General features: G+C 19.9%; 1 protein-coding gene and 1 long non-coding RNA gene across 2 annotated transcripts in view; one reads left to right on the forward strand and one right to left on the reverse strand.

Annotated features, from left to right (window-relative positions):
* LOC107999585 (uncharacterized) overlaps nucleotides 1–25894 on the forward strand; it is a 60377-nt gene that overhangs the window by 13787 nt on the left and 20696 nt on the right. Inside the window, exon 3 of the mRNA XM_017059512.3 lies at nucleotides 8200–8404. Coding sequence (XP_016915001.1) covers nucleotides 8200–8404 — 205 coding nt within the window. The remainder of the gene's footprint in view (nucleotides 1–8199; nucleotides 8405–25894) is intronic.
* LOC133665737 (uncharacterized) overlaps nucleotides 1–25894 on the reverse strand; it is a 46058-nt gene that overhangs the window by 9349 nt on the left and 10815 nt on the right. The gene's annotated exons all lie outside the window — the stretch shown is intronic.

The raw sequence follows: 25894 nt of genomic DNA on the forward strand, positions 1-25894 counted from the left end.
AGATACATTAATTCTATAGATATGATCATTAACTATCTTTCAATGTAAATATATCAGTGTTTATTTCTAAAATAATATAAATAAATACAATATAAAATGCACTGTTAAAAGAAAATGAGCTGATTATATATATATATATATATATATATACATAAAACATTAATTATTCTTCATTTAATAAATGACTAATACGAGTAATCATTAAAACACGTGTATTAGTATTTAATCGTCTCATATTCTTGACAAGAAAAATTTCATATATTCATCACTTTTAAATGATACACTTCTTCAAAGGGACGAAATAACCATACAACAGTCGGAGAACGACTGAGAAGCTCGCATTCTCTTTGTATCGGTGCGCATATTTACTGCGCACTTGCAAGTGGGAAAAAGAGAAACGTAACCGAGCAAAATTAAAAAAAGAAAAGGATAATGAAACGATGGCCGTTGACCTCAGTAATCATTGGAAGGGGAAATTGTTAGGTAGTAGGAAACTAAGCTGTTAGAGTGGGGATTTCATGAATGATCGATGAGTTTTGCGTTTCAGAATCATGGAAGCTATCGCAAAAGGAAGTTCTAATTGTAAGATGTTGACCTCAGAAAAGATATGTAAAATAGATTGTATTGTTTAATAAAAAAAGTCATTTTTTTAAATTTATCTTAATTTATACATAAAAAAATTTATTTATATTAATTATGAATTTTAGATTTTATTTTTTTTTAATTAGATTTACTTTTTTTTATATTATTGTATTTAAAATAATATTCATTATATAAAATTTATATAATATTTATAATTTATTTATTTAATAAATTAAATTCTATCAGAATGTGACTAACATTGAATTTGCAAATTGAAATTATGATATAAAGAAATTATATCATGTATATTATGTAGAAACAATACTATTTTTTAATTAGATATAAATATTATTATAATATATTATACAATAATGTTTTGGTGTTATACACAAAAATTATTCAACAATATTTTCATACTACATTTTATGTACTTATTTTTCTATTTTAATTTTAAAAGAATCATAAATAAGTTTTTCAGACACAAAATATTCATAATTCAATGCGAAAAGAAATAAATTTTATGTCAAATTCAATATTATTCTACAATTATAGATCATTTAAAATTGTAGATTTATTCATTTGAAAAGATATAAAACTAATCATATGAATTTAAACACTTGTTGATACATATTTATATTTAACTTTTCTCGTTTGTTTAAAATCATATGAACTCTTATAAATAAAATAATTTTTATTTTTTTTAATAAAAAAGAAACTTGTTTCTTAATAAAATACAATAACATTTATACAAAATGTGACATTTTTGAAGAACTTTAGAAACGAAAAGAAACACAAAATTGATACACAAAAATATCAATTAAGACTTATTTTTTACGTTATATACGTTATATCGATTGAAATTTGTATTAGGCGAAGCAAAACAGTGAAATCGTTCTATCTTCGTTATATTACCATTGTATTTTATTCCCATCTTGCTTCATCCAATTTCAATGCCTTATGACTTAATAAATAAATCTTAATTGACATTTTGATATACCAATTTTTTTAATCCTAAAATCAATACTCCAATTCAATATTAATTCCGTACATGGATGCATACATATTTACATAGATATTGCAAAGATAGTAATTTACATTAAAAAGAAGTATCTAAAGTATTTAGTATCTAAGTACGTGGATAAATAGTTGTTAAAACAAATGTGAATGACGCACGAAAAACTTATAACGCCACGTCAGACGATAGAGGAGAACGGTCGATCGATTAGGCGCGTATGAAAGACAACAAACACCTGAGAAGTTCACATGGATACCGCAAAATCAGATGTTCTAGATTTTATTTTTACTCGAATATATCGATATAGCTTACCTACATGGAGTTTTTAATCGATAACACGAAACCAGTTTACCACTAAATTTTTACCTAGCTCGATTGTGGTTAACCATTTGTGAATTCTTAAAAATAAAAAGATAGTTTATCGATAATATCGACAAATTCATCCACATTGTATGTATACTTAAACATTAAATTGTTATCAAATGACCTAAAATCAAAAAAGATGATAATTTTTTTAACTTAAATTATTTTATTAAAGAATTTTTTTTTCATTGAATTTAGAATTTAAAACCTATCAATTAAATTCGTATTATTTAATATTTTGCTTTTATTCTTTTTTTTATTTTAGTTATGAAAATTTATATTAATGTTTCATAAATAAGATTTTCAAATTGAATTACAAACGAATTATGCTTTTAAGTTTTTGTACTTTCATTTATATTTTATCTAAATAATTAATTTATCTAAATAATTAAATTAATAGTATTAAAAATTTACTAAATAGTATTACAAAAAGTAGAACTAAATAGCACTAAAAATTTAATAAAATGCAAAAACAATTATTTTTGAACATTTATTATGTAGAATAAATCCAATATAAACTATAATATAATATATAGTATAATTATTATTAAGATATAATAATAAATATTTCAATAAATTTTATTAAATAATTTTTTATATAAATATTTTTCTTCCTATGTAATATATACAAAATTAACAGTAATTTAAATAGATAATAATAAAGCATGTTTCTAAATTTTTCCAAATTTAAATGCAAAACTAATGTTATATGTAATGTACTCATTCTGCTTCTATTTGTAAATGTTTTACATATCTTATGTTAATTTTCAATTTTTCTAATTTATTTTCTTTTCTAATCTCTTACTAGAATTATGATAATTTTCGAAAATTTATTTTAAAAAATCAATTCTATTTACTGCTTATTTACAAAATTATATGATACGTAACATGATATATGTTATATAATAGTGTTTACAAAATTATATTTAAATTATAAATCTTAAAAAGAATGACTTAATTTTTTTATTTTTTGATATTAAAATTTTATTCGGTTTTTCAATAATCCAAACACTTTTATAATCTTTATAATTTTCTACGATTTGAAATAAATATTGCTTCATTTTTAATAATTAATTTTATATTCATTTAAAACAGATTAAAATTCTTTATTCTTTTTTCTTATTGACTGAAAAATATTTTTTATCAAAGAATTTTAAGTTATGGAAAAATATTCTTTTTCGTAGTTAACAATTAAAGTTTTATTTATTTTATATTATATAATCATGGTTATTAAAATTTTATATCATAAAATTAAAAATGTATTATCTTTTTTTTATTAAATTGCTACATTGATTATTATTTTATAAAAATTTTGTTTAATATTTTTAACAATTTTATATATTTCGATAATATATATCGGAAATAGTAATAAAATTTTAACTTTGAAATACGATTATAGGAATTATTATTTTTACAATAAAAATTTTTATGCGAAAATCTCGTTTACTTATCTCGATTTTAAAAATTAATAATATTTACCAAAAAAAAAATGTGTATTTAACGTAAGATATTTAAATTAATATAAAACAACTTTTGTAATTTAACATTTTATTAAAATTAAATAATAATAGAAATTAATTTACTAGTTTTTAATACGTTATATAATATAATATTATGATATAGCGATAAATTGGAAAATCATATGATGAGTATGAAATAAAAGAAAAATATGTAAAAATGTATATTCTTAATTTAAATAATATGTATGAATGTATGAAAAAAAAATGTTTCTCATGAAAACTCAAGCAATAAATATATCGTTACGGGGTATCTTATGAATATTAATGATAGTTCATTGTAATACAATATATTTCTTCTTACAAGTTAGCAAATTATCTATTAGATTGATGGAAATATTATATCAGTTTTTATAATTAATTCAAATTAAATCGAATAGATATAGTAGAATTTCAAAACTCAATGACGATTTAAAATTTTCGAATTTTCCAAATTTCATCTGATATTTTTGGATATGAAGAATTTAACAAATGAAAATTTGATATATTTACAAAGATTTTGCTGAAAAATCATTATTTTTTTAATTGTAAAAGCTCAAAGATAAATTCATAGCTATTATTTTTAATTCTCAGCATTCAAGACAATATCTTATATAATTTATTTCTGTCAAGTTATAACAACACTATTTTATTTTTTGAGATAAATTTAAACTTATAAAGATCAAACTATTCTAAATTACAAGGATTAACTAATCTTACAATAAATCTTAATTATATTTTCATTTATAAAAATCAAACTATCCTAAATTACAAAAGTAAAATAAATATATAACAAATAATTGCTATTATGAATTTTTACTTATAGAATTTTTCACAATGAAACGAAAAAAAAGAAATGAAAAAAATTGTAATCTTATAGACGTTTTCGTATTATAAAGATTCGACTTACAAAACTTCGATTATATTTCATTTTTCTCAGATAAATATACGTTATAAAAATGAAGATACGTATATTATTTTTATTTTTTAAAGAATGAAATTCATTGCTATTATCATTTGTAATTTAAATATTTTATATTGTTCATCAGTTAAACGAAACGATATATTATAAATAATTGTTCAATAATCATTAAGATTGATCATAATGACATTATTTCTAGCACTTTCGAAAGATCGTCCTAGAAATATTATCGATCATTACGTGTGATCGTATTTGTCTTTTATTCTTTTTAACATAGCAAAATATGGACTCGTTAGTGGAACGACTGGTTTCTCTGTGAAGCACGATGGTACGCACCGGTAATTAACGCCACGTCATTTAAGCAATTCACTGATAGTAATTGAAGCCTGCTGCGCAATGGAAATTGTGGTTTGCCGCGATATGAAATGCCGCGTGTCGACCTAATTTCAATCCGTTGACAAAGTCGACGACAACATCGAAATTTTTCGCTTCCTACGATATCTATTTTCGTAACGAGTTTCATATTCTTTCAAAAATTTTTTTCATTTCGCCAATTAGATCATCGAGATTCTTTTAGAAGTTTCACATTTTGCTACAAATAAATATGGAAATATAATTTATAAATTGGAATACGATTAATCTTAATTTTCCTTATGATTTGTATACAATTTTTAACATTATTCGATTTTTAATTTCAATAATTCTCTATAATTATCATATAATAATATGCTATAATAGATATGCTAAACAATAATAATTCGTTTGCTTTTAAAAATCTGATCAAAAGATATTAAATTTTAAATTCAATTTTAAATAAAAAGATAAATAAATATGAATAAAACAATAAAAAGTTTTGATATTAACATTATTGATAAAGAAGCCAAATTATAATTTATATAATAAATATTTATTTATAATTAAACTACAAGTATAATTCATGTTTATAATTGTATTAATCAAAAGATTGATAAAAATTTCTCCTGCAAGCCTGTACTAAATATTACCTTTAAAAATTATAAAATTAAAAATTAGAATATAACGAAATAAAGGTGTATTACCTGATTTATATCTAGTTATGAATTTTTTTATATCATTGACCTGCATATTTTCTTGAATGTCACGTTGTAACGAGTTGATTCCGATATTTATTTATCCCTGATAATAGATAATCAACCGTGTCGTGCAAGTATGCAAAACGTATGATCATGTATTGTTCTAATAAATACTTATGTATGTACATTTTTATCATACGTCACATTATCCTTAATAATTTAAGAGAATGATTTTATGGAAAAATAGTTATTGTATGATGAAAAAAAGCGTTTTATTTTTATAACAATCGAACGAAGGTCTCGATTATGAAGTTTCTAGAATAATAATTTTTATAAAATTTCTATAATCTTTGAATGTTTTTAAAACTTCATGTACAATTTCAATTTATAAAAAAATGTAACATAATAATGTAAAAATATTTTATTTTCATAAAAATTATTTTAATAATACATTATTAAGTAAATAAATATTTATACAAAACATTAATTATTTAAACTAATTTCTTTCGAAAAATGTATAATCAAACGCATATTTATTCAATTTATAACTATAGAAATTAAATCTAAAATCGTGTATTGAAAAAAAGAAAATTACTGCTAATTTGAAATATACATTAATTCAAAATATTAATTCATTTTTGAAGAAATATTTTAAAGTAACAATTTACATTTAATACATGTATAATAGATATATCCTTTTATATGAAAAAAAAAACAAATATGTACAATATATAGTGCATAATTACATATAATGAATGTAATTAAGAAAATTTATTATATTAGATAATTTATTATATATTATATTGTGTAGATATTATTGATGATAAATCAAATGATAACAATGTACAAGTTTTATCTTAAGACACTTTATTTGTTTATTAATAATAATTTATTTATTTATTAAAAATTTATGTACAACTTACATAAAAAAATAATTACACAGAATATTATCAAAAGATATAGTAATACAGTTCACATATATTATATCTTTTGACCGCGAAAATTGTTAAATATAATAATCTATAATTCATATCATAATCAAATGGCAACAATCTCGATATCTTTAGCTATGCATATGGGATTGGAACATGTCGAAAGAGGATTGGTGTTTATTTTATCTGTTCTATAATTTATGCAAATCACTTAATAGCATTTTAATTATTAGATATATAGCTAATGTGAAGCTAATAATCGTGTTAGGAAAATTTCCTCTATCTTTTATATGAATATAAATTATAAAGGATGTTCCATATTCTTGTCTTCAGATTATCTTTCGAATTTATTCCAAAAACTATTTCAAGTAAAATGAATATGTTTCGAGATAAGCATAATTTATATAAATGAATTGTTTTCTTGATGTAGAAATATAGAGAACATAAAAGTCAATTTTATTTTAAAAATAGAAATCTTAGTAGTATTTTTTAATAAATCAATCGATGTAATTGACCATTCTCTGTAAGATATATTATTATGTTATTATAACAAAGAAATGTCAATTTAGAAAATGTTTTAACTTTAATTTTGTAGAAATTAACGAATGGAGAATAAAGAAGAGGCAAAGCAGTTTTGCATTTGCTTGCTTCTCGTATAGTCAACTTCACAAAATGAAATTAAAATATTTTATAAACTAGAAATATTTTATTATAACTAGCTTATTTTATACAATTAGATATTAGCTACGTTGATTAATTCGAAAATATTTTAATATTTAATTCTTTAATTAAAGATCGAATTTAGGATAAAAATTGTACAATTAGATATATATTTGATATATAAATGAGTAACATGAGAATTTATACATTTATATATTTTCAAAAGTATTATAAAACTAAGTTATTCACTTTCTTTTTTTTTTTTTCAAGCTTATCTATGTTTGTTTAATATTATTATCGAGGCATTGTTCATTGTTGCTGTCAGATATTCTGTCATAATTTCGATACTAAAAAAATGTTCAATCAATTACATCAACAATTTCTGATGAAATACAAATACAATCTTTTGATTAGTTTTTTATTACACGTTCTCTACACATTTTCTACACACGTAGACATTCATAATGGATATTTTCAAATTCAAAGAATATTTCTTCAATCAATTTAATCAGATGTTAATCAGAATTGATCTATGGTCAGTATTATATAATATTCTGAATATCAAGAATTAACATTAAAAAAAAAAAATAAAAGAGAACGTATTAAAATCAATTAAAAAAATAAATAATATCTTGTATCTTTCGTCTGAAAAAGACTCATTTATATCCTTAAAATATTAAAATATATTCTTGAAACATATTTTGGAATATTGATTAGTTCGAAAAATTGTTGCATCCAAAAGTTCAAATATTATAGAACATTAATTCTCCATCATTTTTTATTTTTTATTTTTTGAAATATTGAAGTTTGAAAGCTAATTATATCTAAAGAATGAAATAGAATGTCATATATAATATTAATTGTTAATAATCTGTCGTTAAAATTCATCGAAATTTTTTTAAAACGTTTATTTATGTTCTTTAAAACGTTTATTATTTATACAAAAATTATTATTTTAAAATATTGTCTAATAATGTTTATTCGTAAATATTAATTTACGTTTTTTTTTAATATTTACAAAATTCCTTAAAGAATTTTGAAACAACAAGACATAAAAAATTGCCGATGAAGATTTAAGCATAGAAATAATCGAATGTTCATTTTGAATTTTATATATAATTTTTCTTATTCACTGATTTGTTCTTTTTTATTATTTCTTCGTTTTTGTACGTTTCAGGAGCATAAAGTAATTCGATTCCGGAAGTCGGTGCCGGACAATGTTTCACCGGATGATGGCAAACAACGAGCCGAACGTGAAGTGGAATTCGTTAGGTTTGTGGCTTCCTGTTTTTTGGGCCCGTACACGCAAATCCCTGAGATCCTTCGTTACGATGCGAAAGACATTACTAAACTTTCAGAAGCCATTCGACCTCTTCGATCAGGTAACTCGTTTATTTTATCGAAATTATTTTTATATATTAAAATTTTTATAGAAAATACTATAAATATTATTTTGAAATTTTGTTTAAGTCGCCGTTAAATTTAACAAAGTTTTTGAAAATATGTATATTTAAAAAAAAAAATCATATATTTCATTTACATAAAATAAATAATGAAATATTGTTTAATATAATTACTTAAGATTAATAAATATATAAAAAGAGAGAGAAACGCAAGTAATATCTGATATAAAAAATTTTAATTTTACGAAATTTTACGATATCTCGATGAAATATATAACAATATACTGTATTTTTAAAATAATTATGAAAAAATATAAAAAAATATATTATTTCAGAATTTCAAAAAATATAGACTATAATATAACTTTTAAAACAAAAATATTTTATACAAAAAATTAAAAGTAATTTAAATATGCTTATCAATAGTTAATTTAATTGAATTTTTTTTTCAAATACATTTTTATAACAATATTTGAATTAATATTTATTAATATTTATTAAATTTAGATGTATAAGATAAAATTATATTAAATTTCTAGAAATATACAAAGAAGAAAAAATAAATATCACATTTAAGTATGAAGAATTTCTCAATATCTTAAAAATTTTTGTTATAATATATAGTTGTTTAAATAATAAAAGAGAAAGGAAAAAATAATTATAAAAATATTTAAACACATGCAAAGTTAAACGTATGATTAAAATTAAAATAATTTTTAATACCTTATAGAATATCTTCTTTTATATATGAAGCTTATTGAATTATATTAAATAGAAATTGTTCGAAATTTAATAAATCATCATTTTTTTTTTATAAAAATTCTTAACTTTTCTGTTAAACGTATAGTAGTTTCCCGAATTTTTGATTCAATTCATTTTATAATTTTTCAGAGATTCAAATAAATAATTTCTTCTGAAATATTTGCGCAATTGTAAATTTCGAAATATTATTAATAAAATTCATATAATTCATATAATTAGTGACTTTTATATGAGGATTTATCAGTAAAATAATCATTTAGAAAATATAAATGTATAAGTAAGCTGATCGGGAATTGCTATTTAAAAACCATAAAATAGTTATTATGGAAGAGAACAATTGACGATCCGTTCATCAACGTTAACAGTGTTTACCGACGAGTCGATACCTACTTTACCATCAAATTTTTCTCACATAAAAACGATTTTATGGCTTTTCGGATATGTTCGACACCAACACATAAATAAACTTACCTGTTTTCTTATTTTTATTCTATTTATTTTTTTATTTTATTAATGAATCTTCATCTAAAGAAGGTAATGAAGAAATAAATCAATTTTAACGGCGACTATTTCACGCTTATTTTTCATAATATTTCTACTAACTCCTAGATAAATAATTGCATTTTGGCTTTAAAGTTGTAAAAGAATATTCTGTAAAAATTTTTCACTGCTCAGAAAATTAGTTAATTTCTACCATTGTCTTTTTGTCTTTAAAATACCAATAAAATTTATATATTACAAGAAATAAAAGTTGTAACTCTCATAAAATATAACTATAAATATCTCATAAAATATATCTATAAATTTTCACTATATATATATATATATATATATATATAGAAATTATTAATAAATTAGAATATTTAAAAAGTAATAAGTAATGTTTTTAAAGAATCGATTTTAGAGATCAAAACAAATACAATAATCTATATATAAAAATATCATTTGTATTTGATATTTGATCCTCTAAAGATATTCTGAATGAATACTTTGTACATTATAATTTATATCAATCTCATATTATATCAATCTCAATAAAAATCTTTTTTAAAATTCAAATTTTAACTTTAAAAAGATATAAATTACATCATCATACAAAATAAAATGTTACACAAAATAAAATAATATCAATAAAAGAGAAATATCATTATAATACAAAACAATCATATAATACATAACAATCATAACAATAACAAACATAAAAATTAATTTTCAGATTAACAGATCCTATGTCGTTAGAGAATCAATTACTTTTTAAAATTTTTTTTGTGTAACTTTTTAACATATAATTTTGATGCAACATAATTTTAATTCATTTGTTTTATTTTCAAAAATCATAAATTTCTTATTATATCGCTAAATTTTTTATATCATTAATATCATTTTAAATCTTTTATAAAAATGTGAATTTTATATACATATATTCCGAAAATCGATATTTTAAACAATTAGCATTAACTTATTATTTTATCGTGCCATAAATTTGAAATTCTCAAATTTTAATTCTCATTTTTTATTAAATGATATTAAGAAAATTTTTTTTTTTTTACTTTTATATATAAAATTAAGAATAATCGACTTTGTATACATTCGAGAAGATAGTTTTTTTGTATAAACGCAGATGTTTGTCGACGCTGTCATTCGCAAAAACGACAGGTGTCAGACTGCCTGAAACCTGCATATTTTTTTCAACTTTCATTGATCGCTCAGGTAAAGCGCATTTTTTTCTCAACCACGTTTCACCTGTTGGCTGCATCTTTTCTTGCGAGAGAAAAATGCAGGATGTACAAAAACCTTCCATTACATCAGAATTTTTCTGGCATCGATGAAATCTCACCCATCGTAATGGTGGTTTCTCGACTTTAGTTCCGCTCGTAAAATTTGAATATTTCTTAAAACTTGAGATATATAATGCATACGATCAATATTTAGGGATGAGTCTTCTGAAAGATAATTCATATAATTGAATTATTTTTTATTCTTCATATTATTTTTTATTTTAAAAAAATTTTCTGTTTTACATTTATTTCGCATATTCTAATTTGTAAATTCTTTCATTATAGATAATTTTCTTTATTTACTTTAAAAGTTATACATCTTCTAATTCATGTATAGCATTCGACAAAATTAATAAATTCAATTAAAATTAGTTTTCTATAATATATAATTTTAAAAATATTTGAATTATTGTATACTTATTCAGTAAACATCTATTGATAAATATTGTTTAAGATGTAACTATTTAAAACATCGAAAATTTTATTAAGTTCATATTCATTTTTAATCTTATTTATAAATTACTTATTATATAAAAAAATATTTAGGTAGAAATTATTTTTGAGAAGGATATGATCTAATGTAGTGCAATATAATCTATAAAAATACAGCACAGTTATTCTTTGCAAAAAAATATCAAACTATTCATGTCGAAAACTCATTAGTTTCAGAGATATTCAATTTTTAAAACTTACCTACATGGGAGTGTTTGACTTATGGAAAACAAAGAATGTGCGAAATAATATTTATCTATTCTTGCTTTTATGCTATTCTTGTTTTACATATATTAAATTTCATGAAATAAAATAAAATATTTTGTAAACAATTGTTTTAAATAGCAATTTTCATAGAAAATAACGAGTTGTATTAATTAATGCGTTAAAAATTATATGATTTCATTAAAATAGAAATATTTAATCTTCATATGATTTATGCATCTATCTAGAAAAAAAATAATTATATTTTCAAAAATATTCAATTTCTGTTTGAACATCTTTTTATCATAATTTATAATTAAGTACGAGTATCTAATTTTCATAGATTAAAATTGAACATATATAAATAATTTATCAATTACTATTAATTTAATATGATTTTATTTTAAGATTCGAAATTTGATTAAATTCGATTAAATCGATAAACTTTGCTTTAAATTTGGGTCAATGTTATTTTATTTCAAAAATATAATAAATATTTTCTCAGATTTAAGTGCATTTCTATTTTTTTTTTTAATTTACATATCAGTACGAATGATTGAAGATAAAAATTGACATGTTTAACTTTTACGACTTCTTTCATGTTTTATTGCGTGACATACTTATTTATTCTAAAACAACTTATATTAAAACACTTCCATAAAACTTTTAATAGATATATAACTTAATATTTTTACATAAGTTATCAAAACATCCAATAAGTATAAAATGTTAAATATTCATAGAAATATTAATGGATAAATTGTACGTAACATTCATGGATAAAATTTGTACGTAAATATTATTTTTCTTTAATTTTTCTATGCGCTATAATATGATCACTATTTAAAAAATATTTAAATATATATAAGAAATATATATTATAAATATTATATATATAATAAATTTCACGACAAGCTATCTCATTGTACGTATAATATAATTCAAATTTAAAAGAGTTAATCTACATTATATAATAATAGAATATTTTATAAAATTCGAAAAATAAATTTATCATAATGTAGATGAATATCACGATCAAAATAACATGTTACAAATATTAGTGATATTATAGAAATCCAATATAGAAACTTCTATAATAGAAACAATAAACATATAATTGAATCAGTAATATCTCAATGGATATAGATTAACAAATCAGAAAATGTAGAAAATATTTTTTATATTTTAATTTCTAAAAAGATTAATAAAGAAAACGAATATTAACAAATATTTAAAAAATTGATACCTATTTGAATTGGTACCAATTGGCAATAATTGAAAAAATCTCAAACAAAAAAAAAAAAATAAAAAATATTGTAAAAATTAAACAAATCCAAAATAATTAATATGCAAGATTTATCTTTCGGTGAAATTTTTTTATATTCTCCAGTATTATATTTAAAATAATAATATTGAGGAAATAGACAATACTGCACACATGGAAGAATAATAGAATCATATCAAAATAATATGAATAAATTCGAATGTTTGACTCATAAAAAATACTTTTATGGAAGACATTCAAAACTTTTAAATGTATATAAACAAGTAAGTGTGTAAGTGTTTTATGCAAAAAAAATTTTTCGTTTCAGACTTATATATTTTTTTACTGCATCATCACACTTTGAAGAGTCATCTTATCCAGAATTCAATTATATTTTTCTTTTTGATGATATAAAAAAATCTACGATTATTTTTATCTTTTATTCTTTAATATTATAAATCAATATATATTCACATTTCCAAATATATATTTTTTTGTTTAAATATTTTGTTAATTAAATAGTTAGTTTACAATGTATTGTTTAAAAAATGTAACTTATAACATCCAGACATATCCTATTTATACATGCCATTTGAAATTGTTTATCTTTTGGAATCAAAAACTAATAATTTTCCTATCAATTTAATATTAATCATTATAAGTATTGTTTAAAATTAAATTAATTTTTTAATTAGATTAATTTTTTAAATTAATTAAATTAATTATATTATTGGATATTGTTTTTTTTTATCAAATTCTATTAAACCTGACTATTTAATTGTAAGAGAAAAGAAAACCTTGTATGTTCATTATTACCTCCGTGCAATATTTTTTTCCATTGCGATATATATTTTCAACGAAAGGATCACGCTTCTCCTCTTCTACATATCTTTACTCACAATAATAATACCGTGCTGTATTTATTAGTTATAAGTTATACGACCTGTGAGATTCGAACAGAGAGCGTGATTAATATTGAGTTTCTGAACTTTTCTTTTTGAATCTTTCTACAAAGAATGAACTAATGAAATAATATCACAATTTGTAGTAGATAAATCTATTACATAGATAGATGATAATCTAAATATTTGAATTTTTTAATAAAATTGCAAATTTTGAATAAAATAAATTTAATATCTTATCGTTTTGCAAATAAATTTCTATTTCTCAACTGATGTCTCACCAAAATATAATCGTATCGTGAGAATATATCTTAAGTTAGAAAAATTTTATTAAAAATTTAAATAAATAATATTAAGAAATTATGATTTATGAAAATAGATCAATACGATAATATTTATGTTATTATTTATATTTAAAATATTTTATATCGTGTAAAATTTTGAGATTTGAAATGGATTAATTCAATTTATATTATTTTAAATAGAAAAATTTAATTCGAAATTCGAACGACTTAAAAATCGAATCATCTCTCAAAATAAATTTGTTTGAAATTTGAAGAACTAATGAATTATATAAATATTCAATTATATTTTATTTTTTATTAATAAATATACGAAACGTTCCATTCAAATTTTAATAAGATTAATTGATTTAACTGATAATACAAAAAAATTATATCGTTATTTACAAATAAATACCAAATTATTTCGAAAAATTTTTAATTTAGGAAATATTTTAACTTGAAGTTTTTGTAAAAGACAAATAGATATCATTTTGCGTGTTCTTAATCTCTCGTATAAACTTTACAAATTTCAAGTTAAAATATTCGACATAAATAATTTAATTTTTTGTAACGAGCTGCGATAAAACTTAAATGATTCCATCCAAAAAATAAAAATTCAATTAATTCCAATTGAGAATTGAAAATTATATATCTTTTATACATCTACAAAAAAATTAATGTCAAACTACGTGAAACCAGTCAACTTTTCTTTAAAACATCTTTTTCTATCGTTTAATATTTTGGCAGATATTCGAGTGAAATATCGATTTAAATGGGTCACCCTATATATGAAAAACATTCAATAATTATTATATAAACAAGAAATAAGACAAATAAGATACATGGTATTTCCATTTATAAATGACCACGTTTTCCATGAAAAAGCATATTCATTAACATACCGTAAAACAAAACGGAAATAGTAAAAAAAGGATCAAGAAAAATTTATGATGTATATTTCACGGAGGCTACTCATTGTCGGCCCACACGGTAGCTGCAGCTGCGCGTACTCGAAAGGATGACGACGACGTCGCCAGACACTCTCGAGAAGACATTAAGTTAGACATCGCACACACTCGTTCGTAGTATACATCTTCGTGGAGTGGTTCACACGTTCTACGAAGGAACACACGTGCGATCAGTCACTCCTACGAAAAGGGCACGACCCCAGTGTAACATCCGTCGAGTTCTCCTTCGGGAAAGCTGATGCACGGCCTATTGAGTCACCTCCTTCTCCAGACGAGGTCACTTAAATACCGTTTTCTCGCGACCTATTCTCTTTTTCCAAAACTTAATCACCTTCTTCCAAGTTTAACACTAGATTTACGGACATTGACTATATTTTTTTACGGAAATCCGTCTTTTTCACTGGTATGTTAAAATGCAATTTTTTGTAAATTATCTATTTAAAATTTATACATTTTTATTTACTATTGTCTTCGATAAATTTTTTACAATAAACTCTATCTTGGATATATATACTTTCCGCGTACATACTTGTTAGATTTAATGCAAATATAATTAGACTTCACACACTGAATTGAACCTAGTGTTTTATTCGTTGTGATGGTCGCTGTTCAATTCTTCATTCAATTCTAATTGAAAGACAAAATTCTTTCGAATTTTGTTTACTCCAGTGGTCTCTTTGTATAATAATTCAGGTATGGCTGCCAAATCTAAAAACAATTATAAAACACACGAAGGGGCCTGCTTTCGTACTATTTTCTTCATTATCAGCATCTTTTATTTCATTTTCGCTTTTAGTATCTGAAATAATACGCATTCTTTTTCTTTTACGGTATACGAACTGTGATAATTTTCATTCCTACTGTCGTTAGAACCTTCAATTTCGTTTATATTGTCAAATTTTTTCTCGCTTTCGCATAATTTGTTTATATCAGAATCCGATCCAGATTCATTTATGCTAGTTATTTTTTTTATTTTTCTTATTATTCTTTTTCATCAATTCCATGTCTTTTGAAAAGTTGTCCATAATAATATAAACGTAAAAAAAAAATTTTTTTTGGATAGGTTTTGAAAATATCTTGAAAAATTCAAATCTTCATTTACGAAAATAAATTTTCGCTAAAACTTCCAAATATCCACTTATTGTTTTTTTTTTTTTTCTATAAAACGCGTAAATCTATTTGTTTTATAAAATAATAAGACAAATTCGCTTATAAAAATCACTTCTTTTCTTTGTAAAATTCTCCGTTGAAGGGATTACATAATAATAAATAATAATAGATTCATAATAATAGATTCCTTTTTAAAATTTCAGTATATAACTTATTCATTTATAATACGAAATGTATTTAAATGGAAATATTTATCACGAATAAAGTTAGAATTAATAACAGATTTATTTATATATATGTTACAGATTAATTTATTTATATGTTTAAAAAAATATAGAAAAACAAATATGTAAAAAGTAAAGAAAATATTAAAATATTATAAATGGAGAAAAATTGATAACTAATTCGTATAAATAATTTAAGAATACTAAGAAAAGTAAAATTTATTAAATTTTTGTACTGTACTTTATATTTATATATATATTGCCATATTATTTCTGCAATTAATTTTATAATTTTAAAATATTATTTTACTTATATCATTTAAGAAAAAAATAATCTTATTCTATGAGATAACTTGACTTATATATAGTAGATTATAATCTTATACTGTGAATAAAATAAAAAAATATATATATATAAAATGAAATATCAATATTTTTTTTAAATCAATTATTTTTTTGTTATTATAAAGATGTCCTGTTTTATAAAAAAAGTAATAATTTTATATTATAGAGAAAAAAATTGTTAAAAAATTTTATAATTGAAAGAAATTTTTATTTATATTTTATATCGAATTCTTTATTTGAAAATTTTATAAAATATTACTTATATCTAAAAATTATGATTTATATTATATTTATAATTATGATTTATGATAACTTAGATTATTAAAACAAACAAAGAAATAATGTTTTCATTTATTTATTGAAATGTCACTTTAATTTCTTTATTAAATTCAATTGTTCGTTTATTTTTAAAAGAAAAATTTCTAATTACAATTTATATCTATTATAATATTATTTACAATATTTATATATTGTTGAATTAACCTATCTGATTATGAATTTAATTGTATTACTTTATTTTATTAAACAAATAAATTGAGATTAAAATTATTATTTTAATTTCATTTCAAAATTTTTTTTGTGCCTTTTTTTATATTAATCTAACTCAAATGTATAAAAAACAATGAACATAGCACGATCTCTTTCTCTTATGAGTGCGCGATTTAAACAAGCCGTATTGGGAAAGTCTATTGCTCGATGAAAGCTGTATCTTGAAACGTGCACGATATATGTGAAATCCGTTTCTAGGAGAACGCGTCAAGTTGACAGGAAGAAATTAGAACGATATAAGAAATCGAGAATGGAAACTGCTCGAGTTACGAAGAAAGCACGTTATATAGGAAGTCTGAATAGGAAGTCTGAATTCCTCTTAATGAACTACGTATATGTATTTCATCTTTCGTTTCTCAATATTTTTCTGATTTACTTGTTACGTGATTTATTTTTTCTTCAAAATAATATTGAGACACAATGTAATTATAATTAAATTGCAAACGTTTATGTGCATAGTATGTTATATTATGCAAAATATAAAATAAATTATTTAAGGGAAAACATTTATATAGGGAATATTTTCAGATTTAAAAAATTTTAATTATATAAAAATTTTGTTTATGATTATATAAATTTGTTTATTTCCCATATCTATATATAAATGCATGTAGATATAAGTATAAATACATATATAAGTATTATGTATAAATTATATTTAAAGTCAGAAAACAGAAATTAAGAGGTATTTTGTTTCCTTTGAATTAAAATTGTAAAAAAAATTTAACTAAATACAACCATATCAACAGATTAAAAATATTTTTTACTTAATGATTTCTCTATTTTAATTTTTAATTATTTTTTTTATTATTTAAAAAAACAATATTTATCAGATATTTATATTATTGTTGTTTATTATTCAAATAAATATTTTCTCTGTACTATAAAGAATAAATTTATTATATATTACTTAATTATTGATTAATAATAAAATGACTTCTTCACTGAAGATTATTAATTTTTTATTAATATTAATTAAATATTTTTATTATCAATAAATCTAAAATTTTATTAAATGATATATTAAAAAAATGATTTTTACTGTAAATATTTTTAAATTAACAATTATTTATAGTAAGCGATTATCTAATTATTTTATATATAGTTAATAAATATTTTATATAATTAAATATTTATTTAAATAGTTTCTTTTTTCAATTAATTTATGTAAAATTATATGTAAATCACAAAATAATATCGTTTATTAATATATAATTGCATTTATTAAATAATTTATAAAAAGAAATTTTGTTCTTTTTTTCTACAAATATGATTAATTTTTAAAATAAAAATTCTTAAAATAAAAAATTATTTTTTCGTAAATATTTTTAAGACTATATAACGAAACAAAGAATTTTATTATATTTTGCAATTTATTTGTTCAAAAAAACTAATTGAGAGATAATAAAATTTAACTTTAATAGATAAAACTGTTTGTAAAAATTATTTTAAATCGATATAATTTAAAAATAATTTATTATTTGATAATGTCTTAATTAAAAAGAAAGAAAGAATCATAAAAAAGGTTACATAAAAATTTATTTTTAAAAGAAAGGAAATAATTTCGTGCTAACTTCTGTTTCTCATGACCTTTCAAGTAAGATCAAAAGACCAGCGTTGTTATTCGTATTATGTTTCCTAATACAAAGTATTGATGCAATACTATGAATGGCGCATAATAAAATCGAAGGCGAACAATAAAATAATTCGTTAAGGTAATGTATTCAAACTGGTACCTGTGAATTATTCAAACATTAATCTTTATGACTTATGTGTTCTTTCTATACCTATTATGTATCTATATATAAGAATCCACAAAATCAAACTGTCATAAGCCATATAATTCTATAGAAAAACAAGTTGAAATTGCGAACAACTCTCAACTAACTCACTGACTTGATTTCTTAATCACCAATGGAGCTCATTTACAATCGTAAATGGAATGAAAAAAATCAAAATTGTATGATTCGTTTAATAATATTGAAAGAGAATTAATTTAATCTTTAGATTTTTTATGCAAAATATAATTTAGAGTTTTTTACATAAATAGAAGATTTCATTTCGTAATCCAAGCGTAATTATATTAATATTGTTAATATTATTTATTTACGCAATGTATTTTATCGATTTAATTATAATTTTCTTTTATTAGAAATATTTCTAATAAAAGATTTCATTATTTCACTATTTCATTACTAAAATTATTTCATCATTAATATCTTGTAGTTAAAATATTATTTATTTTTTATTATACAAATTTATTATAATTTATTATAACCAATTCAATTGAAATGCTTTGTTATTTTAAAATATGCATATTTACAATAATATAAATAATAATATAATAAAATAATATCCAAGTATTATAAATTTGATAGAATACGTATTTTTCTCAATTTATATTTGTTTATTTATATATTTCTTATTATCTATGAGTTTATTCGAAAGAAGTTTTGATTAAGTATTTTTTACTTACATAATTTTTACTTGATATTCAAATGTACGATTCTACAGAAAATCTTTTGAACTGTCATCATATAAGTCTACCATTATTTTCTCAGGAAGCTCTGGTAAACAGGAAAACGAAATCTGAAACTCTCGCTTCTAGACCCTCTAAGGATTACTTTACTGGCGGAAATCGTGCCTAAACATGAACTGCTAGCTTATCAGGCTGTATTGGCCATAGTTCCTGATAATATCGATCTTTTTTAACGAAAGCCACCAACTATTGCAATCATAAAACCGCATATTCATCCTATAAGTGAATATTTTATCTTTACTGAATACTTAATGAGAAAAGATCATTTATCCTGTACAAAGAACTTTTTCTTTTAAACAAAACGTCTGTTCATGTCTATAAGTTTGCAAATAAAACTAGTCAGAAATATGAATTTCTTATATTACAATAATAATAATTTATTATTTTTTGCATTTCAAAATTCTATTGAACTTCTGAATTTGTTAATAAAAAATGGCAAGCATGGAAATTGTTACAATCATTTCAGGTCAATTCTAAAAAGTTAAAAGATTAAAATATTAAATTAAATTGTAATAATAAATAAAAATAATCTTATTTACACGTAGTAAAAATGTAAGTAAAAAAGTTAAAAATTACTAGATTTTTTTTATTGAATTAAGATTTATTTTATATCATAATTATAAAATTATAAATGAAATAATATTATATATTATTTCATTTGATAATAAGCGAAAAATAATATTCTTATCTCTATTTTTTATTAATACAATATTTTCTATTGATTATAACATTACAATCGTTATAACTATATTTATTACAACTACATTTTTGAATTTAAATTATAAATTTTGCAAATGCAAAACTGTTAAATAATAATCAATATTATTTAAAAAAAAATCAAATTAAAAATTAAAAAATAGAAAAGGAAATATTTACATTATAATTTTAAATCAGTAACTAAAAGTTATTTTATAGAATATATATATATATATATATATATATATATATATATATATATATATATATATATATACATACATATAAATGAATAAATTTTAAATATTATTTTTCATTATATATTCAAAATTTGTAATTAATTAATATTTATGTTTTGATGTATATTTAATGTATTACATTTATCGTTATTCAATCTATCGTATTCTTTTATCAATTAAAAAGTTCATAAAAATTAAAGAAATATTCTAATATATTTAATTTTTATCAAATTTTTTCATTTTTTTTTATAAAAAATAATTTTTATAAGTTTATATGTAAAATTAAAAATTTTTTGATTTCAAATAAAGAAACAATTTCTTTAGAAATTATTCATTTTTAAAATATTGATGCTAATAAAAAATAATAATAATAAATGCTTTTTTGAAAAATCAATTAATTTTATTGTTATTTTTATTTTAAGAGAAATTAGTATAATTTTTCAAGATTCAAAAAAATATAAATCACAGACAAAAATGAATAGAATAAATACAATTATTTTATATATTCATATTTTTAATTAATTTAATTAATTAATTTAGATAAAAAAATTAGCAAATATTTTTTTTAAGTATAATTTGTCTTAAAAAACCTTAAAAAGTTGTAACTTTTTAATACCGAGTTATGTAATTTATTATATTGTGAATGACAAACATTAATTAACGTCTTTTTAAAATATAAATTGAAGATAAGAGATATTGACATTTTTCATTTCTGAATGATGAATCAATTATCTTCTATTTTCCTATTTTCCATCGATGAATCTTGATGAAAGAAGATCGAAATTTAATTTTTATAATAAATATAGGTATAAAAAAAGTCACTTTGAGAAACAAAAATTTTAGAAAAATTATCTCATTACAGAAAAATATTTTTATCTTTATATTTTTTTAACGAAAACAACAAATATTTAAGTATTAAATAAAATAATAATTTATTATTTTAAATATTTAAATATTTTATCTTCAAATATTTTATTATTTAAATAATAATATTATTATTAAATTATAAAGTAATAGAACAAATACAAAAAAAATTAATTGAATAAAAATTAAAAAATTATTTTAATAATTATACAAATAACAATTTATTTTAATGTTCATATTTTTTAATAAATAAATAATAAATTATATATATATATCATAAAAATATTATATACCAAAGAATATAAATCATGTGAAAGGGAATTCGGTTAACATTTTTTTTGTCACCCCTTTAATCAACCGAGCATACATCCTGGAATCTCCCTACCATTTTTTTTGCTCGAATAAAATCCTTTGTCCCTTCAAGTACATAAAATGAATTTCTGGTAAAAACAATCCAGGTGTTTTGTGATTACTTTTGATAAACTTGAGTTGCACGAAGATAGAATTACCATTTTATTGCATATAATAGACATTCACGCTTTCTGATTTTTGACTTTGACAATGATCTCCATCATTGTTATATACTATACTCCTTATTTTTCATTTTCTTAATAACTTTTTTATATAAAATTTATAACATATATAATATTTATATTAAATAAAATATTATACAATATTAATTGTCCATTAAAGATTTAGAATTTGAAATTAAATAAAACTAAATAAAATAATTATTAATTATTTTTTCAAAATTTATAACTTCATAAATTTATATGTGAATTATTAATTTCTATTTATTTTTTATAAAATTTATAGAAAATAAATATCAATAAAAATATATATGTTAAAAAATACATTAGTAATAAATTTTCTGAAAAGCTATTTCATTAAAGATTTTATTATGATAGTTCCTTTTCAATACTTTATTATGTATATACGTATAAATACATAAAAAATAATACATAAAAAATACGTATATATGAAAAAATAAACAAAAAGAACAATTAAATATAAATATAAAATATAAATGTAATATAATAATTTTAAAAAAGAAAATGAAAAAGAGAAAAAAATAGTTTATTATTGGAAACTTGTAACAATAAATTATATTTTTAAGATAAATTATTTAAATATACATATATTACATTTAATATGATTATATTAATATGATTATATACATATATATTAATATATTATAATATATACATATATATTAATTATTAAATAAATCAATTTCGATTCAATTTAAATTTATTTTATGACATATGTATTAACATATGTATAAATATATATATATGTATATACATATGTATATATATATATGTATATACATCCATATGTATGTATTTACAAATCAACATTGAACTTCATTTCATTATAAATTCATTATAAATCATTATATTATTAGTATAAGCTAATTCTAATCCAAAGCTAACATAAATTCCAAAGTTTCATCACATATATAAACATAAATATAATGATTCGTGATAATGCACGAATGTAATAAAAATTTTTCTTTCAATATATATATATGTAAATGTAAGATCATTAACGAAAACGTTAAAAAAAATTTTATTGTGATGAAGTTTCGAGAACTTTTTCTAAATAACTTATTATTAACATATTCAATTCTTAAAATTAGAATATATAAAATTAATTATCTGCATCTCAATTAATCTTAAATAATGTATTATATAAACGCAAAACTTTTAATGCGTTTCATTATAAGAAATTGATTACTTCACAAACAATAAAGCTTTTAAAATAATCATAATTATTTTCTTCTGTAACTAATATTCTATTATTGTAATAACAGTTGAAGTTCTTTAATATAATAAATATTTGATTTTTGTGCATATGCAAACATATAGTTTTTCAAGGCATTTAAAGACAAAAATTTCTTTTCGTTTAAATTTATTCTATTTATAATTACATAAAAAATTAAATCTATAAAATATTTTTAATATATATATTTAGAAAAGCAATTAAAAAAGAAAATTGTAATTATTACAAATCATAGAAATATGATTTTTTATCAAGATGAAACAAAACTATATATTTTTATGACAGATATAACTTTATGAAGCAAATTGAAATATTTAATATTTCATAACGTATTCATTTAGATTATAATTTAAAACAAAAATATAATTTAAGAAAATAATTTAAACGGAGAAAAATCCCAGCTTTGAAGATTTTAAAAAATTACGTGTCTACATATTCTGAACATATTCTAAAATTATTCTACATATTCTAAAAATTGAATATTTTTTTATAATAAAAGATTGATATAATTGAAAAAGTGATTATTCTATATAAAAAAATAAAATATAGAACATAGAATAAAGTTTTCATAAGAGATTTAATTTTTATAAAAATCAACTTTTAAATCTGAAGAAACCTAAAAGTTTAATATATGTACATTTGATTATATATCGACTTAACTTAAGCATACAGCTATAAATTAATGTCTCAGCTCAGATTTCTGTTTATTATATTGAATAATTAAAAATACATAAATATATAAAATAAGATAAATTGCTGAAAAAATTCTGTCAAAATACATAATTCTACTTTTTAAATTAAATTTAATTTGATAGATTTAAAATTTTAAAATATATTAATTTTAAAATATATATACATTTGAAAAAAATATTATTATAAATTTTCAATTTATTTTTTCATATAAAAATCACATAAAATCTTTTTTCCAACAATATTGAACATTTTATATTAATAACCAAATAAATTACTTTTTTGTATAATAATATATTCTATTAATATAATCTATTCTTCTAATAAAACCAATTAAAATTTATGCTTATACTTATATTTGAAAAGATAGAAAGCTAACTATGCTATAACCTATTGATTGCAAGTTTAACAATAAATGCTTTTTACTCCATCTGCAGGAAATAGAAATAGACATTATCAGGAAAACGATATTGCGCACTTACAATATGAGAATATCGATTTCCTGTCTCGGAACATTTACGGCGAATAACTCGTGTTATTATGTGTATATGAAAATAATGAAAACTGTTTGGTTGTTTCGATATCACCAATCTCAATGTCAACATAATCTTCCAAATTATCTGTGAGTTACCTTCGCAACTCGGTTGATTATGTTTATGCAATTCGAATATTTCATAACTTGGTTTTATTTATTCTTCATACGTATTTTATTCATTATTTCAAGATTAAATGTGAAACTATGATATAATAAATAAATTATATAATTGCAAGACATTAAATTTTACTAATTATTTTATTGAATAAATAATAAAGAATCAAAAGGAAACAAATTAACTAATAATATGAACATGAATGGTTCTTTAAATGTTGATTATTTTTTAAAATATAGACAAATTAAAAAATATAATAAAAATTGACAAATAAAATAATTCAAGAAGATATGATCTAATAGATAATGTGTTAATTTATAATATATTTAATATATTTATTATATATTTTTCTATTAAATAATTAAAAAATATTCTGTTTATTATATTTTTTTAATAATAAAAATCCATGCAATACAATTCTTGCATGCAAACAAAATCTTTAATTAATTATTGAAATTTAAATTTGAGTGTATATTCTTAGAATTTTTTACTCATATTTATAGTATTTAAAAAAAATGACTCGAAATATTTTCAAAAAAATTGTCATAAAATTATCACGAATAAAAATTTTTTTCCATTCTTATTATTCCCTTAAAAAAGAATTTTCAAATTCCTCAAATATGTGATTTCTATAAAATCATGATATTTATAATTTTATTAATTCTATTAAGTAAAGTAATAATATTTTGATATTTTTATTAATGAAAAAATTATATCATTATATATTTTGTTAAAGATCATTATATTTTAATTATCAATTATATTATCATATTTTATAATAAGACAATTCTCTATATAATTAATATAAAATATTCTATAAGCATATTTTTTATTAAATGTAAATATAAAAATTTATGATATGATAATAATGTATATTACGAATATTACGCGATATTTAAGATTTATGTATTCATTGTAATAAAACACACGTGTACAACCGTTCAGTTATTATGATATATTCAAAAATCTTTAAATTCAATATATATCATCATCATGAATCATTCACATGTGTAATATACATATATATGTATGTTTTTAAAATTTAAAAAATAAAAAAAGAATTAAAACTTTACAAATATCCATTTATTTAATTAAAATTGAATATTTTAAATTGCAGAGAAATA

The sequence above is a fragment of the Apis cerana genome, linkage group LG2 (assembly GCF_029169275.1).
Source record: "Apis cerana isolate GH-2021 linkage group LG2, AcerK_1.0, whole genome shotgun sequence".
In the NCBI taxonomy this organism is placed as follows: Eukaryota; Metazoa; Arthropoda; class Insecta; order Hymenoptera; family Apidae; genus Apis; species Apis cerana.